Source organism: Myotis myotis, unplaced genomic scaffold, assembly GCF_014108235.1.
Source record: "Myotis myotis isolate mMyoMyo1 unplaced genomic scaffold, mMyoMyo1.p scaffold_m19_p_8, whole genome shotgun sequence".
NCBI lineage: Eukaryota > Metazoa > Chordata > Mammalia > Chiroptera > Vespertilionidae > Myotis > Myotis myotis.
The window spans coordinates 38,518,661-38,535,163 of record NW_023416390.1 but is presented as its reverse complement, the minus strand read 5'-3'; the positions used below and the strand labels follow the sequence as shown (position 1 = coordinate 38,535,163).

The 16,503-nt window shown below is 47.2% G+C and overlaps 1 protein-coding gene across 8 annotated transcripts in view; it reads left to right on the top strand.

Annotated features, from left to right (window-relative positions):
* The window catches only part of ITGA4 (integrin subunit alpha 4), a 337,984-nt gene that overhangs the window by 251,604 nt on the left and 69,877 nt on the right, over positions 1-16,503 (top strand). The window contains exons 1-2 of one of the 8 annotated variants that reach the window (XM_036318668.1): positions 8,515-8,833; positions 9,155-9,276. The exons of 4 other annotated variants lie outside the window; for them this stretch is intronic. In XM_036318668.1, the coding sequence (XP_036174561.1) occupies positions 8,637-8,833; positions 9,155-9,276 (319 nt within the window). In that variant the 5' untranslated portion in view covers positions 8,515-8,636. Of the gene's footprint in view, positions 1-8,514; positions 8,834-9,154; positions 9,277-16,503 lie in introns of those variants that run through there. 3 more of the 8 variants (XM_036318667.1, XM_036318669.1, XM_036318674.1) reach the window with 3 other exon arrangements.

Below are 16,503 nucleotides of genomic sequence, written 5' to 3'. Positions count from 1 at the left end.
GTGTTTTTAAAACCAAAATAGTCTTTCTAATTTCTATAAACAGAGGAAATTTACTTTACTAGGTCAATATACTGCGCAACTGACATAAACAAAGCTGATATTCAGTATGCACCAAAAATAGAATACCTAAGTGCTCTGCTGGTCTTGCAATGCATAGATGTGAGATAGAGCCGAACTTATTTTTGTATTTGTAGTGCTATTTATTCTATTTCAGTAATCCAAATTAGAATTCCTTTTCCAAAGTTTCTCCAGGATTTTAAACAATGTAGGAAACTTTGATGCATTGCATTATTTTCTTATTTCCCACGATTGTCCTTGCAAACTAGTGTAGCCTCTTTTGATGTTTACATTCTTCCTATTTGCTGATGATATTTTAGTCTCTGATGTTTTCTTATCTCTTTTATCTGGCCTACAAAGACTAGTCTCTGCGTTCTCCCAGTTTGGTCTGGTTTGGGAAAACAAAAGGAAAGAAAAATAAATCTAGGATTAAACTAAGTTTATTTCCTTTAAGTCTTCCCACAAAATATGCTGCCACTCTGAAGACATCATTATTACATTATATAATTGGTGCTATATTTACAACGTATTTTGTAAGTTGCTTTGAAATTGTTTTCTGGTTTCAAGTTTGTGTTGTCTGATATTCGATTGCCAGCTATTCAAGAATAAGAACACATCTTTAATGTTTTTGTGTGTGTGTGTGTTTGCCAAGTGCTTGGGACATATGTCTATCAGTGTTGGTTGTGTGATGTAACTGTGTCCATGATGAACTAGTTTCACACTGTATTCGCCATGGCCCTTTCCAGATGCCTAGGAACTCTGTTTTTCAAGATGAGGTCGTGCATATGAGAGGTTTCGGATAAGACACCGTTAGATAGCACTTTTACGTGGAGTCTGATCTCTGAAGATAAAAAAAAAAAAAAAAAAAGAGTGATGCTGGCAACTATCTGTGTCTTGTAAACCTTTGCACTTTGGCTTGAACCAGTTGTTAAATCATTCCAGCGCCCAAATCCAATCTTCCAGATCAGATTACTTACGAGATAAAATGTCATAATAACTATGTGCTCTGAGGGGAGAGGGTTTATGCCAGTCCTTTATGCAGTAACAAGAGGAGCAATTGTTTCTTCCTCTGAGCTGAAGCATGAAATAGACATGGTTTAAGTTATGAAGTATCAATAGTTTCAGGAGTTGTGAAAAGACTGGTAGAAAAGTGAAATTTCTCAAAATTGCCCTTTACTTCAGAAAAATTGTCCTGAACACCTCAGCCAGAAAACAAAAAACAAAAACCTGTCTGTTGTGTGTCTCTGTTATGCACTATTTGTACGGCATTTGTTACCTACTGGCTTAAATAGTCCTTTCTTGATCTATTAATTCCCCAAACTAAAGGGAACGTTGCTAGAGGAAAGGGAAAAAAATAGGCTCTAAGTTTGGGGTGGGAAGGAGGAACGATTGAGGCCAAATGTGGAGTGTATTAAGCCCCAGGCAAGACATTCTAAGTGGGTCAGATTGGGAATGGAGACATTACCACTCTCTGTGTGGGGATCTGACATATTCATAGTTGTGCTGTAGAAAAATCATCTGCCTATAAATGTCAGTGTACTGAAAAAGTTACAAGCCTATAAACAGGAAACATTATTGAGCATTGCTTATTGCCTCGTTGCTTTATTGGAATGCACATGTAAAAAGGATATGGATTCCAAATCTGTTCATCATGTTACACACAGCATCTCTAAATTACACATAATAGGTGCTCCAGAAAGATTTTTTGAATGAGTGAGTAAATAAATATAAACTACTAGAGACAGAGAATGCTTCTTATTAATTTAAACAACCTTCCACATATGGGCCATTCGCCCTGAGCTCAGATTTTCATACATAGTTTATTTCTGTAGGTAGTAGTATATTTCTATACAAATGATATCATTACTGATACTGATGATAAGAAAAGAGGGATAAAGGAGAAAGGGCTACTATATATTCAGTATTAATTATGAGCTAAGCACTGTATTAAGTCCTTCGCCCACAGCCACTCATTTTCCCCATCCCACCAGAGAAAACTAAGAGATTAAAAACCAAACTTGACTTTCTCTGACTGGCTTATTTCATTTAGCATAGCACTCTCTAGATTCACCCATGCTGTGGCAAAAGGTAAGATTTCCTTCTTTTTTACTGCTGCATAGTATTCCACTGTGGAAAGGTACCACAGATCTTTTATCCACTTGTCTACTGATGGGCACTTGGGCTGCTTCCAAACCTTGGCTACTGTAAATAATGCTGAAATGAACACGGACGAATACCATATGATTTCACTTATATGTGGATCTAATGAACAAAATAAACTAACATACAAAATAGAAACAGACTCATAGATACAGAGAACAGACTGACAGATGTCAGAGAGGAGGGAAGTGGCGGGGCTGGGTGAAAAAGGTGAAGGGATTGAGAAAAATATAGACACAGACAACAGTATGGTAATTGACAGAGGGAAAGGGGGTAGGGGGAGGCAGAAGATGGTTAAGGGGGATAAATGGGTGGTGAATGCGCGATGAAATATACAGGTGATACGTTATAGATTTGTACACTTGAAACTTGTACAATTATATTAACCAGTGTCCCCCGAACAAATTCAATTAAAAAACAAAAACAAAAAACAAAATAACACAAGTTTGAGTAACACTATCAAACTGAACAAGGTTTTGATTGGCAGTTGTGGCAGCTGCTGTCGATCCCTGGCCCCTTCCACTATCTGAGCTCCCCTGCTGCTGGGCAGACAATTTCAGCAGGTTGGCAGCTTCCCAGCACCTTGTCTGTCTTCTCCGCCTGAGGACTCTGGCTCCTGGGAGTGTGCTTGCCTGCAAGATTGCAGTGTTAGCCCTCCACCGGAAGAGGATGAGTCCTTAGAAAAGTGTCCGGCCTCCTGGTCTGTCAGAGGTGGGGGACTCTGAGGTGTGGTTTCACACAGTTTCTCAGCAGGTCTAAGAGCTCTTTTTTTGTTTAATGGTTTTATTGATTTTGGAGGGAGAGAAAGGGAGAGAGATAGAAACATTGATAAAAGAGTGACATCCACATCTTCTGGCTGCCTCCTGCACGCCCCCCACCATGCATCGAGTCTGCAACCCCGGCATGTGCCCTCACCAGGCCTCAGGACCAGCGACCTCTTGGTGCATGGGTCGATGCTCAACCACGGAGCCACGCCAGCGGACAGGTTTAAGAACTCCTGTAATTTGGAAGGCATCGCTTTAAGTTTCCTTTAAAGCAACCTTGTCGTTGATACTTTATCAAGAAATTTGTGCTAATATTACATATCGGGATAAAAGACTCAGAGGTTCTTGCTGCTTTTTGGGAGCTTTGTTACTGTGAAAAAAGAAATTCCTCTCTTGATTGGATCCTATCTTAAGGGATCTTAGTTTGAATCTCTCAAGAGAGGGCCTTGGGGACAAGCACTTTATAGGGAAGGGGAGTGAGTGCCTCAAAAGGTTGGATTAGAGGAGGCAGGGAAAGGTTGGAAACATTTCCTTATACACCTCTAAGTGTTCTACATGTTACATGCTTTAATTTAGTTAAAAAACAAGCAAACAGTACTTCCGGACCAATCCATGCAAGTTCTACCAACATCTCAGACTCATCTCTAAAAACCCAGTCAGCATTATCCAAACACAATGTTCCTGCCCTCCCCGATTCCAGCTCTTTCTCCTGGTGGTTTTTTGCTTTGTTTTTTATCATAGTACCACCATTGTCTAGCCTAAAAATGCCAGGCATATTTTACTTTTCCATATTATCTGCACCTGACAGCATGTCAGTTTTTCCTAATGTATTGTATCAATTTTTTCATTTTTCTCTGCCTTCCATTCTATCCAAATTAATGTCTCAAGCCTGCCCTTTAAGCCTACACCACGGTTAGCTACCAACTGTCTCTTCTTTCCCCAATGTATATGACATTCACATTGACTATATTCTCTGGTCTTCTAAGGATATCATCTCTCTCCTTGTAAATTATAAGCTGTTTGAGAGTAGGATCCATGTTTTATACATCTTTGAATTTACCAGAGGACCTAATATATTGTTTTGCATGTAATAATGTATCAACCTAAATTTATAGAAATATCCAGATTTATCTCAGTTTATGACATCAAAAATCCAAATCATGTAAAGGCCACTTTAAAAATACTTATTGACCACCTGCTATTTGCCAGGTAGCATATCAATTGATGGAGATATAGTGGTAAACAACAATAACAACACAACACGAGTTCTCACAGTCCAGAGAGGAAGACAGAATGAAAAGGTAAATCCATATATGCTTATAAATTAAGAGCTCCAAAGACACTGAGCAGGATTGTCTGCCAGAGAATAATATGATGATCTATTTTAACTGGATGAGCAGGAATATCCTCTGTAAGGAGGAGACCTTTAAGTTGAGACTAAAGAAAGAGAAGAATCGTGAAATTTCACAGGTTGTGTATTCTAGCAGACAGAACAATTTGGGCAAAGACCCCATGGGTGGAAAAAAACCCCCAACAACAAACAATGCACCTAGGGAAATTAAGGAAGGTCGATGTGGCTAAAGCAAAGTGATCCTGAAGGACATGGCCAATGGAGAACTGGCAAGGTAGTCAGAGACCAGGTCATAGGGTCCTTGTAAACCACCTTAAGTTTGTCCTGGAAGAGCAATGGGAAACACTACTTATAGGACTGAAGCAAGAGAGTGGCATGATTAAGTGTGCTTTGATTTAGAATTGTAATAGTTCACTTTACCATGCATGTAGAAAATTGATGGTGTGAAGGAGTAAATAGGGAGGCCAGGTAGCAGATTACTGAACAGGCCAGATGAGATTATTGCGGTTTGGAAGGGGGTTGGAGCAGGGCAGAAGAAGATAAACTGATGGACTTGAGGTATATTCCAAAGGCAAATTGTTATAACAATGATGAGTGGATTGTATATAGGGAATAGAGAGGGAGGAGTCATGAATTACTTTCCAAATTTCTGGACCAAACAACTAACTGGGCAGATGGATTGTGTTTTTCTCAAAAGAAAGACATTGGACAGAGGACTGGTTTAGATGTGGGATGAGAGAATCAGAACTCAGTTTTTTAGATATGCTATGTGCACAATGCCTGCTAGATTTTTAGATATGCTATGTGCACAACGTCCAGGTAGAGATGTCAGGAAGGCAGTAAAGCTTATGATCCTGGAGCTCAGAAGAGAGGGCCAGGCTGGAGACATGGACTGGGGACTCATGTGGTAGTTAATGGCATTAGTTAGCTGGTATTTAAAGATATAAAGACATTTAGGTGTGAGCTCCTAAAGAGAGAGATATGGGAAGAGAAGGAAAGAGGACCCAGACAGAGCCCTGGGACTCTCAAACACTACGGTGAAGGGAAAGAGGCTAGCAAAGAGACTCAGAATGGCTAGAGACAAAGGCAGTGTGGGGACTAAAATAATACTATCACAAAAAGAGGGGCTTTCAAGAAGGAGAAATGTTCACTCTTGATAACAACTGAGGAGTTGGGTGAGCCCATATGAGGATCCTCTCTACTGGGAGGACGTCTTATCAAGGATAGAGAGTCTTTTATTGTTGAGTCCCTAAAGTAGGTCCTGGCACACAGTGGGCACTTGATACATATTAACCAAATGACACATATTAATTGAATCATTTATGTTCAGTTGAGGGTTACAGATAGGCAGAGGTAGTTTTTAAAAGTCTTCCTTTTCTCCCCCCTCCACGTACCCTTTTCCTATCAGATTCTCACACTTGCCTACAAAAGCATTGGTTAAAGAGAGAGCAGTATCTAGAGGCTTTGTCAAAGCTACATTAAACACCCTTTATTTCTGCTGACTCCAGAAAAGTGAACTGTTCTCTAAGTCTTGGAGGAATGAAACTTGGGCTAATATAGTGTGTGAAGCAGTAAAGGGTGGTTAGTTCTTGAAAAGTGGTGAAATCATAACTATAACCACAATCATAGAAATAAGATCCTGCCCCATGAATGCTCTATTGGCTGCTACTCACCTTAATTATGATATGAAAAGAATTGTGTTGAGTGGATTTTGTCACATAAGAAGGGAGAGAAGTAAAAGGATCTGTGGCTCTGACATTGCCCAGGTCTGGAGAGTCTGGAAGTACCTGTGAGACAACTACTTCCTGGGCCCCAAATGGACATGCGGCTGCAAAACAAGAGGGATTGCTTACTTATAACGGTGGCAATGTGCGCTAGTTGCAGAGCTGGGTTGAAATCAGCATGTGGGTCTACTCAGAAAGAAGGAACCTTGGAGTGGAAAAACAGAGCAAGAGGACCATTCTCCACGGGCCCTGTGAGCTACTTTTCTAGAAGCCATTTCATTTCATTTTGCACCGTTTGCCTTTTACTTTGTTGCAAACAATAAGAGAGGATCACTATTGCTCTTCTTTTGTCTGTTGACAAAAGCATAAAAAATGATTGGGTCTGGCTAGAATATCCTACTACTCCACAAATATCTCAAACTCCAAATCTAATACTGACACTGCTCGTGTGGGTGCCCATGCCTGTGCATACACACATGCGCAACCTTGTTCCTCCCGTGTATTTTTTTTCTCTATTTATTAGCATCATATGCTCAAATCCCAAACTCAGGACTGGGCCATCGTCCTGACTCCTTCATCTCAGCTCCATCTTTGTATTTGCCAACACTGTCACCAAGTTCTATTGGGTTCTGTCTCTCATATCTCTTGAGTCTATTATTTCCTCTGTTCCACCTTTGCTACTTCCTAGTGCAGGCCATCCATCTCCCTACTCATTATTTACTACAGGGGCCTCCACAATTAGGTTTCCTGTATCCAATCTTCGCTTCACATTTCTGAAGCACACGGCTGACCAAGACAAACCTTTCAACAGCTTCCTATCCTGGCTTAGGGGGTTCATGATGTGTCCCTGTTTCTCTAGTCAGCCTCATATCATACCAACCTGCACGTGGACAGCTAAATGTGCCACCAAGACCACCTCTTCCAGTTTCTCTACCTGGCCCTGCTGGAGCCCACCTTTCTTCCTCCTCTCTAACTGCCTAGGCTAACTCGACCCTCCTTGTCCTCCTTGTCCTCCCAATCTCTCTTTAAGTGTCCTTAAGCATTCAGAATTTTCTCTACTAAGTAAAAGTTTGTCCATCTGCCACTCGGCGAAAAATTTTCCTGAAGGCTTATCGTGCCTTGCTCACCATGGTACTGTGGGTCTTGCAACTTGCTGGCTCAATGAATGTGCTGAGTAAATGAACAAGTACTTTAGTGACGTATCTGCCATTACAATTTAAGATGTGATATTTCAGTGTGCACATGTGCACCCGCGCAACTGCACACACGCACGCTCACACTCGCACACCTTAAGAAGCCCTTTTTCTTTTTTCGTGTTTTTTTTTTCACATAGCAGTAATTCATAACTGGACCTGTATCTCCAAATATCAGCCAAATCACCTATGGCTGTCTCTCTGGTTGCTGGAGAAAGAAACCTGTGGCACATCTGGATCGCATTAGGAGAGTCTAACGGTTAGACTCTAGTCTAACCCCTTCGGATGTGCTGTGCCCTGGTCCCCAGCGCATCTTCAGAGGCTTAGGCTGTCTGTGCCTTGGCCTCACACTGGCTCTCTGGTGGTGAGTGGATGCGTGGAAAGGGGGAGCAGCAAGAACGGGGTTTCTTGGTTAAAGTGAGGCCAGCCACAGTGCTTTCTCTGCCCTGCCCCGCTGTTGAACTCTTGGCAGCCCTGACCTCCTGCCATTCAGCCTGAGAGCTGGCTGCTCATCTGCGTCCTCCCTGGGGCAGCCCAGGGCTTAGAGGAAGTGCGGGGGGAGGGGGAGGGTAAGTCCTGGGCACAGACGCTCGCAGGGCCCTGAGTCTTGAAGTGAGTAACCCTAACGTCTTTGTGACCAAAGTACATCCTGCGCCTTCAGGAGTTCTTTTGCTTGCCTTTCATTGAGGCCCCCTGGTTATTCCTACGCTGCAAAAAGCAGATAGAGCGCCCGATTATCAGCGCAAGATCTAGACGGTTCCCCGCCGCAGCCGGCGCCCAGGTTTGTGGCTGGCCCCGGGCCACACTGGGGCGGGCCGCGGAGGCTCCGCGTTCCTAGTGGGGTTCCCGCGGGTCGGATTGGGGCCACACCGCGCCGCAGCCGGGCCCACCACGGTCAAAAGGGGAAGCCCCTGCTCCTTCCAGCTCCGCTCTTGCAAAGCCCCAGAGCCTAGTCGTCCGGCTCTCGGAGGAGGCTGCGAGGTCCGGCCACGCGCGTCCAGCAGCGCAGGTCCCCTAGCGCCCCCTACAGCCCCTCGTGGGGGAGGGGGCACGGCACACGGTCCGGCGCCCCAGCACCACGCCCGGGACCCCACCCAGCGGCCCGGCCCAGGACCGCGGGAGCGCCCGCACCTCCCCGCGGCAGAAACCGGGCGTGGGGTCCTGAGGGCGGGCGCACTGCATCCCGCGGCGGTGGCTCCGCCCGAGGCCGACTTCCCCTCCCTCTTGCTGTGCGTCCCTCCCTTCCTCCCCCCTCCTTCCCTCCTGCCTGCTGGCACCGGACACGCCGAACCTCTTCTCTGGGGGCCCCCTTCCCCTCGGCGGAGTCTCATCCCGCACGACGGCGGGACGGTGCCATTCGGTGTTGAATGTTCCCCTCCGAGAGCGCATGGCCGAGGGCGCGAGACCAGGGCCGGGCCCCCGAAGGGCCGCCGTCCGGGAGGCGGTGATGCTGCTGCTGTGCCTGGGGGTCCCGACCGGGCGCCCCTACAACGTGGACACCGAGAGCGCGCTGCTTTTCCAGGGCCCCCCCAACACCCTTTTCGGCTACTCGGTGGTGCTGCACAGCCACGGGTCGCAGCGATGGTGAGAGGAGCGGGATGGGGGCGCGCGGGGCATCTGCGAGCGGGGAAGGGGGCCCCGGGATCGCCGGCGGGGCCAAACTTTCCTCTCCCGGGAGGCGCAGAGGGGAGCGCTGCGATGGCTGGCGCGCTGGAGAGCTGCCCGGGAAACTAACTTATCTCGGGGTGGCAGCGCCCGGGGTGCGTCCTGGCCCAGGCCCTGGAGCGGCGGGTGAGGTGGCCCGTGGGTGCGCGGCGGCGGGCGGCGGGCGGCGGCGGAGGGGCGGCGGGCCAGGCGTCCCCGCGGCTCGGCTCCAGCTGCGCGCACGTGCGCGTTTCTCCGTAGGCTCGTCGTGGGGGCTCCCACCGCCGACGGGCTCACCAACGCCTCCGTGGTGCGTCCCGGGGCCGTTTACAAATGCCAGATCGGACAGAACCCAAACCGGACTTGTCAGCAGCTCCAGCTGGGTGAGTAGGATCTGGGACCAGGAGCGAGTGCACACACACCCTCCCCCCAACTCGGGGGCCCCAGGGTCACGCAAGTCCCGGAAGGACGCATGGTGCCTTCTGCTTCTAGTGTAAAGCAAACGATTTTCACTCAGCTCCACACCGTCTTCACTGCTTACCCCTAAAGGGGCCCCCTTCTTGCTGTCACCCTTCTCCCTGTGCTAAGCCTTGTAGCATTGAGTGCAGTTCTCTGACATAACTGAATTAGAGGGACATGTTTATAGTACCTTCCCCTTCCCCCAGCCTTTTGTGAAACACATTTTAAAGTCCCAGCACATTAAGAACAGGATACAGCTTAGCCAAGACGAAAGAATTGTATTTCCATCATTGACCCACCGGCCTTGTTTAGAGAGCAAGGGGGCTAGGGGGCAGATCAGGAATCGCAGTTGGAATTGATCCCACATCCTGTCAAGTAGCCTGAGGGCTCTCTAAATCAGAAAACGCTGGAGCTTTACTTAGCATATAAAAATGTCAAAGAAGGACACAGGAAAATTCGGCATCTTCATTGTTAATACAATTAAATTAGCCGGAACATAGAATTATTAGTTTTTATCTCCCCAAACGCTCATGTTAAATAGCTACTTCCATGTGAAGTCGTTTCTTAATGTCTCTTCTTAGATTTGTGATGACTTAGAAAATGCGTTCTGAAGGGGGAGGGGAGAAAGTTCATGTTTCAAAGCACCAAAGCAAATTTGCTTTGCACAGAACCACGGGGTGGGGTGTGAAAGAGGAACTAATACTAATTCAGACCTATCTTGTTCCAAATACTGTTAGGCACTGCCATATATGTTGCTTAATGTTTTCCTCTCGGGCACCACTGGGTCATAGTGGGCATTGTTCCTACTTAACACACAGAGGACTCTATGACTCAGGGGGTTGCAAGTCCTTCTTCTAAGGGCTACTCAGCTAGTGAGTGGAAGATGGGACCCCATGTCAAAGTCAGGTCTGTTGGGTCCAAAGTCCAAGCCCTGCTCTTTTCTGTACCCATCTTCAGTGCAAATGAAATGAAATGAAGAGTCCAATATGTTGCCTGCTGAGCTGACGAGTCATCTGTAAATGGTGAATAAAAGGTTATAATTGGTACCGTTTTCATATTGAGACTTTTGAGATAAGCTAGTTATTATACCTTTAACCCCTTTTAATAGTAGTTTTTGCTTTTCCTCAAACTAGGAAGCTGGTTTTCCTCATTTAGAATGAATTCAAATAGAGTATGCATATAATGGGATTTTTGTTTTTAACTCCGAGAGCATCCATGAAGTCTAGGAGTTGTCAGTAGCACGTAGAATAAGCTCCAGTCACTCATGAAGCCTCTTCCATCCCCAAAAGCAGACTATTAAAGCATAACACATTCGTAGACCTATATCTTTGGAATAATTCTGTAAGACATAATTTTCATTGCGTGAGGGAATTGTGGGATAAAGAATTAACGACTGGAGCAGGCAACCTTGACCTGCCAGAGGATCTTGACAAGACTTCAGGAGGTAGAAATGTCATTTCTGTCATCCTGTCGTAGTTTTCTGATCCATGACATGATAACTGCTGGTACCTGGCACTTAATTCCTATCTGGAAGGTCACGGAATCTATTTCTAGATGTCTGTATTTTAACTGGAAAGATGTCATTAGCATTATATAAAACTAGGGGCCCAGTGCACAAATTTGTGCACCTTGAAAGAAACTGTGGGCTGCGAGGCTGCAAGTAGGCACAGGGGCGGGTCTCGGCCCATCCTCCGCGCCCACACCTGGTCCCTCCCGCCACAGCCCCTGGTCCCCTTGTCTGCCGGCAGCCCAGCTCCTGCCACTGCCACTCCCATGCACTGAAGGTGCCGGCCCCACTCACACCCGCTGACAGTGTGGAGCGATCGGGGCTGGCTCCAGCAGCAGGTGCGAGTGGTGGCTGCTGCCCCGATTGCCCCTCAGGAGCAGGGGGAGGTGGAGAAGCCCTCAAGGGTGATCCGAGCCAGCAGCCGCTGCTCTCACCCGCTGATGGCGCCGAGTGAGTGGTGGTCCCGGCTGCGGGTGCGAGCAGGGCCAGAGTTGGCACTGGGTGCGAGTGGCAGCTCCAGTGCCAGCAGCAGGTGCAAGCAGGGCCGGGGCTGGCAGCAGGTGTAGTGCTGGGCGGGACTGCTGCGCGCAGGAGCAAAGAATTTTCAGTGACCGCCAGAGGCTCGCCCTTATGACAGCGACTTGCGGAGCCCCGCCTTGGTCTGGCACCCCCACTCACCTGCTCCACCATCCCACTGCGGCCAACACCCGCCATATTCCATGCATGCCCCCTGGTGGTCAGCGCACGTCATAACGACCGGTTTTTGGTTGTTATGCTGTTTGGTCTATTTGCATATTAGCCTTTTATTATATAGGATTTCAGATAATAATGCCTGTCAAAATTGGGCATTTGGAACATAGGGATCAACTACAGAAATATCCTTAAAGAAATGAGCACATGGTAAATGCAGAACAAAAACAAATTAAATGAAGATATATTGATAGCTGAATGAATAAAAGCAAAGCAGAAGTTTGTTGTCAACCTGATTGGTAAATAAGAGAAGTAATTAGAAATGACAAGCCAAAGGGATATTTTTAACTTTTAAATTTTGGGTCAGTTAAAGGAAAAAAGGAAGACAAGATTTCTATTCAGTCACTGATTGTAACGCTAGTGACTGTAGTACTAGCTTTTCATATTAGCAAAAAAATTGACTAAAATTATTTTTCATGCAATGTTTTAAACAGTGAATCTTCTCTTCCTTTTATAAAGAAACTAGAGGCCCGGTGCACGACATTCATGCACTGGGTGGAGGAACGGGGGGGTCCCTCAGCCCCGCCTGTGCCCTCTCACAATCTGGGAGCCCTTGGGGGATGTCCAACTGACAGCTTAGGGGAGCGGGCCACCACTGCTGCACTTGCCAGCCATGAGCCCGGCTTCTGGCTGAGCAGTGCTCCCCCTGTGGGAGTGCACTGACCACCAGGGGGCAGCTCTTGCATGAGCATCTGCCCCCTGGTGATCAGTGCGCGTCATAGCAACCAGTTGTTCTGCCATTTGGTTGATTTGCATATTAGCCTTTTATTATATAGGACTATGTATCTCCCCTTTATCCTCTTTTTGGGTGAAGGGGGGATAAATGGTGATGGAAGGAGGCTTGGTGATGGATGGGGTGGTGAACACACAATACAACTACAGATGATGTATTATGGAATTGTACAGCTGAAACCTATATAATTTTATTAACCAACTAGAGGCCCAGTGCACAAAAATTTGTGTACTCGGGGGGGGGGGGGGTCACTCAGCCCGGCCTGCGCCCATTTGCAGTCCAGGACCCCTTGGGGAATGTCCACCTGTCGACTTAGGCCCACTCCCCAGGGGATCAGGCCTAAGCTGGCAGTCAGACATCCTTCTGGCAGCCAGGGAGCCCTCAGGGGATGTCGACTAAAGGCTTAGGCCCCCAAGGGATCAGGTCTAAACCGTTAGCTGGACATTCTTAGTGCTGCCACGGAGGTGGGAGACACTCCTGCCACCACCACTGCGCTGGCCAGCCATGAGCCAGCTTCTGGCTGAGTGGCACTCCCCATATGGAAGTGCACTGACCATCAGGGGGCAGCTCCTGCATGCGCGTCTGTCCCCTGGTGGCCAGTGTGCATCATAGCAACCAGTCATGCTGTTCAGTCAATGTGCATATTAGCCTTTTATTATTATTACTAGAGGCCCGGTGCACAAAAATTTGTGCACTCGGGGGGGTCCCTCAGCCCGGCCTATGCCCTCTCGCAGTCTGGGACCCCTTGGGAGATAATGACCTGCTGGCTTAGGCCTGCTCCCAGGTGGCAGAGGGCAGGCCCAATCCCTAGGTGCAGCCCCTGGTCGGGCTCAGAGCAGGGCTGATTGGGGAGTTGGGGCGCCACCCCCTGTCATGCACAGAGCAGGGCGGATCGGGAGGTTGCGATGCCACGCTCAGGGTAGGGCCGATTGGGGGGTTGGAGCACCGCCCCCTGTCACACTCAAGGCAGGGTCGATGGGGAGGTTGCGGCGCCACCCCCTGTCACCCACAGAGCAGGGTCCATCAGGGGGGTTGGGGCTCCGTAGCCTTTCACACACAGAGCAGGATCGATCACGGGGTTGAGGAGCTCCCCCCTGACACTCACAGAGTAGGGCCAATAGGGGAGTTGGGGCACCGCCCCCTGTCACACACAGAGCAGGGCAGATCAGGGGGTTGGGGCGCTGCACCCTGTCACACTCAGGGCAGGGCCGATGGGGAGGTTATGGCTCTATCCCGTGACACACAGAGCAGGGCCCGTGGGGGGCGATTGGGGCGCCGCCCTCTATCACCCACAGAGCAGGGCCGATCAGGGGGTTGGGCGCCGCCACTGTCACACTCAGGGCAGGGCCAATGGGGAGGTTATGGCTCTACCCTGTCACACACAGAGCAGGGCCCGGGGGGGGGGGGGACGGGACGGGGTTTGGGGTGCAGCATCCTGTCACACACAGAGCTGCAGGGCGATCAGGGGGTTGGGGAGCTCCCCCCTATCAGGCACAGAGCAGGGCTGATCAGGGGGTTGGGGTGCCTTCCCCTGTCACAAACAGAGCAGGGCGGATAGGGAGGTTGTGGCCGCGCCCCCGTCACACACAGAGCTGCAGGGCGATCAGGGGGTTTGGGCGCTGCCCCCTGTCACGCTGATCCCGGTGCTGGGAGACCTCGCGGCATCGCTGATCCGGTTGCTGGGAGGCATATTACCCTTTTACGATATAGGATAGAGGCCTGGTTCATGGGTGGGGGCTGGCTGGTTTGCCCTAAAGGGTGTCCTAGATCAGGGTGGGGGTCCCCACTGGGGTGCCTGGCCAGTCTGGGTGAGGGGCTGAGGGCTGTTTTCAGGCTGGCGGGTGACTGAAGCTCCCAACTGCTCCTTTTTTTCTTTCTTTTTTATTCTGGGCCAGCTTTAGCTCTGAGGCTTGGCTCTAGCTCTTAGGCCTCAGCTGCTGAAAGCAGGTATCTGGTTTGTTTGGGTTCTATAATCGAAACACTGTTTCAACTCCAGCTCTGAGATCCCGCTGGCTGAAAGCAGGTTTCTGGGGTTTTCTTTAGCTTCTATATTTGTAACAATATTTCAACTGCAAGCTCAGAGGCCGGCAAGGCAGGCGGGGTACATTGGAGTCCTCCGTCACTGAAGCAAGCAAGCCTCATGCTCGCTTCAAGCTGCCTGGCTGCCGGCCACCATCTTGTCTGTAAGTTAATTTGCATATTGCCCTGATTAGCCAATGGGAAGGGTAGCAGAGGTATGACTAATTACCATGTTTCTCTTTTATTAGATAGGATATAGGATGTCCCTATTTTCCCCCTTTTGCCCCCTCTACCCAGCTCTTGCCCCCCACTACTCTCTGGCCATCACCATACTGTTGTCTGTGTCCATGGGTTGTGCATATATTTTCTTTAGCTAATCCCTTCTTAAATTCACTTCTTCAAATTTTTATTTTCAGATAAGTGCTTATAACTGCACTATTATATATTTTCTATTATATCATTTAGAATTAAGATATTTTTTAATTGAACCCTTGTAAATTTTAGCACAATTTAATAAATTATGCTAGAAGCAATTAGGAGATTTTTCATGTAATGCAGATACATTTCAATTAATATTTTATTAATTTTTAATTTTTTAATATTTTAATTTGAAATAATCTCATACATGTAAAAAAAACTATAAAATAATACAGCATATTATATGTACCCTTCCCCCAATTTCTTAGGTGTTAATAATTTAAACATAACCATTATACAACTAACAAAATTTGGACTATATTTTCCTATAATCTCTTTAATGTTAATCCATTTACTTTGTTTTTGTTAATCTTCACCCAAGGATATTTTTCCATTGAATTTTAGAGTGAGTGAAGGGAAAAGGAGAGACACATTGATTGGTTGCCTCCTGCACATGCTCCGATAGGGACTGGGGATCAAGCCAGCAACTGAGGTTGGAGAGGTAAGCAAGGATTATTTTGGGTACAACTTCCTAAACTCTCTTTAGGATTATGAATTTGTCCTATGGTAATTTCACGCTGGGGAGTGGCATGATTTGATTTGTGTTTCAGATACTTCTGGTTGCAGAGTAGCAAATGCTTTGGAGGAAATGGGTTAAGATAGTGGCAGTAGGGATAGAAAAAAAAACAGAGATTCTGCAATTATTTAAAAGACAGATTCAGCAGGATGTGATCACTATTAAATGAGAGATGAAGGAAAGTTTCTTTAACCCCCAGGACATAACTTATTTTTAAATTAACCCAAAACAATACACTAACTTATACAGACAAAAGATAGGTTTACGAAAAATATTTCACAGTTGACTCTCATATGTGACCTCCAACCAAATCTCCTTCATTTGAGAACGGCTAATATAAAGAAAGTATGCTTTAACATTTTAGTATTCAGAGAAGTTTTCAAAGATGTTACTGACGGTTTTGATGTGGGCTGTATGGTGCTGTGTCCTGTGAGACAGAAGTAAATACATAGTCATCAGTTGGAGGTATGGGTCAGGCGGGCAGGAGAAGTCTGTACCAGCAATTCAGAGTTGAAGGCAATTGGCCCAGAGGTGGCAGTCAATGCCCTGGAGTTCAATGAGTTTAATCTGGGAAATCACCCTGAAAAGATTAGAGGACCCAGGATAGATCCCTGAGGATGCTACATTTGAGAAGTGGCTGGAACAGTGCTGCTCTACTCAGGCCGCTATTTAGATTCTCCTGCAGAACATTAAGAATACTGCTGTTTATTCCCCAAGATGTTGGGAGGTGGGTCTAGGTAAGTGTAATAGTGTAATTTATAGAAAGGAAAATGTATGTATTTGGTCTTTGTCCCTGTTTCTGGCACAAAACAACTAAAACCCTTATAATTTCCTGAGGGATAAGAGAGACACAGATATCTATGGCTATTTCAATGAAGTGGTTTTTGGACCTCACTTAAGAATGGGGGCTGGGCCCAGCCGGTGTGGCTCAGTGGTTGCGCATTGATCCATGCACCAAGAGATCACTGGTTGGATTCCCAGTCAGGGCACGTGCCCAGGTTGTGGGCTCGATCCCTGGCAGGGTGTGCCGGAGGCAGATGATTGATGTTGATGTTTCTTTCTCATCGATGTTTCTATCTCTCTCGCCCTCTCCCTTCCTCTCTCTCTAAAACCAATAAAAAAAAAATTTTGGCAACTATAAAATTAAA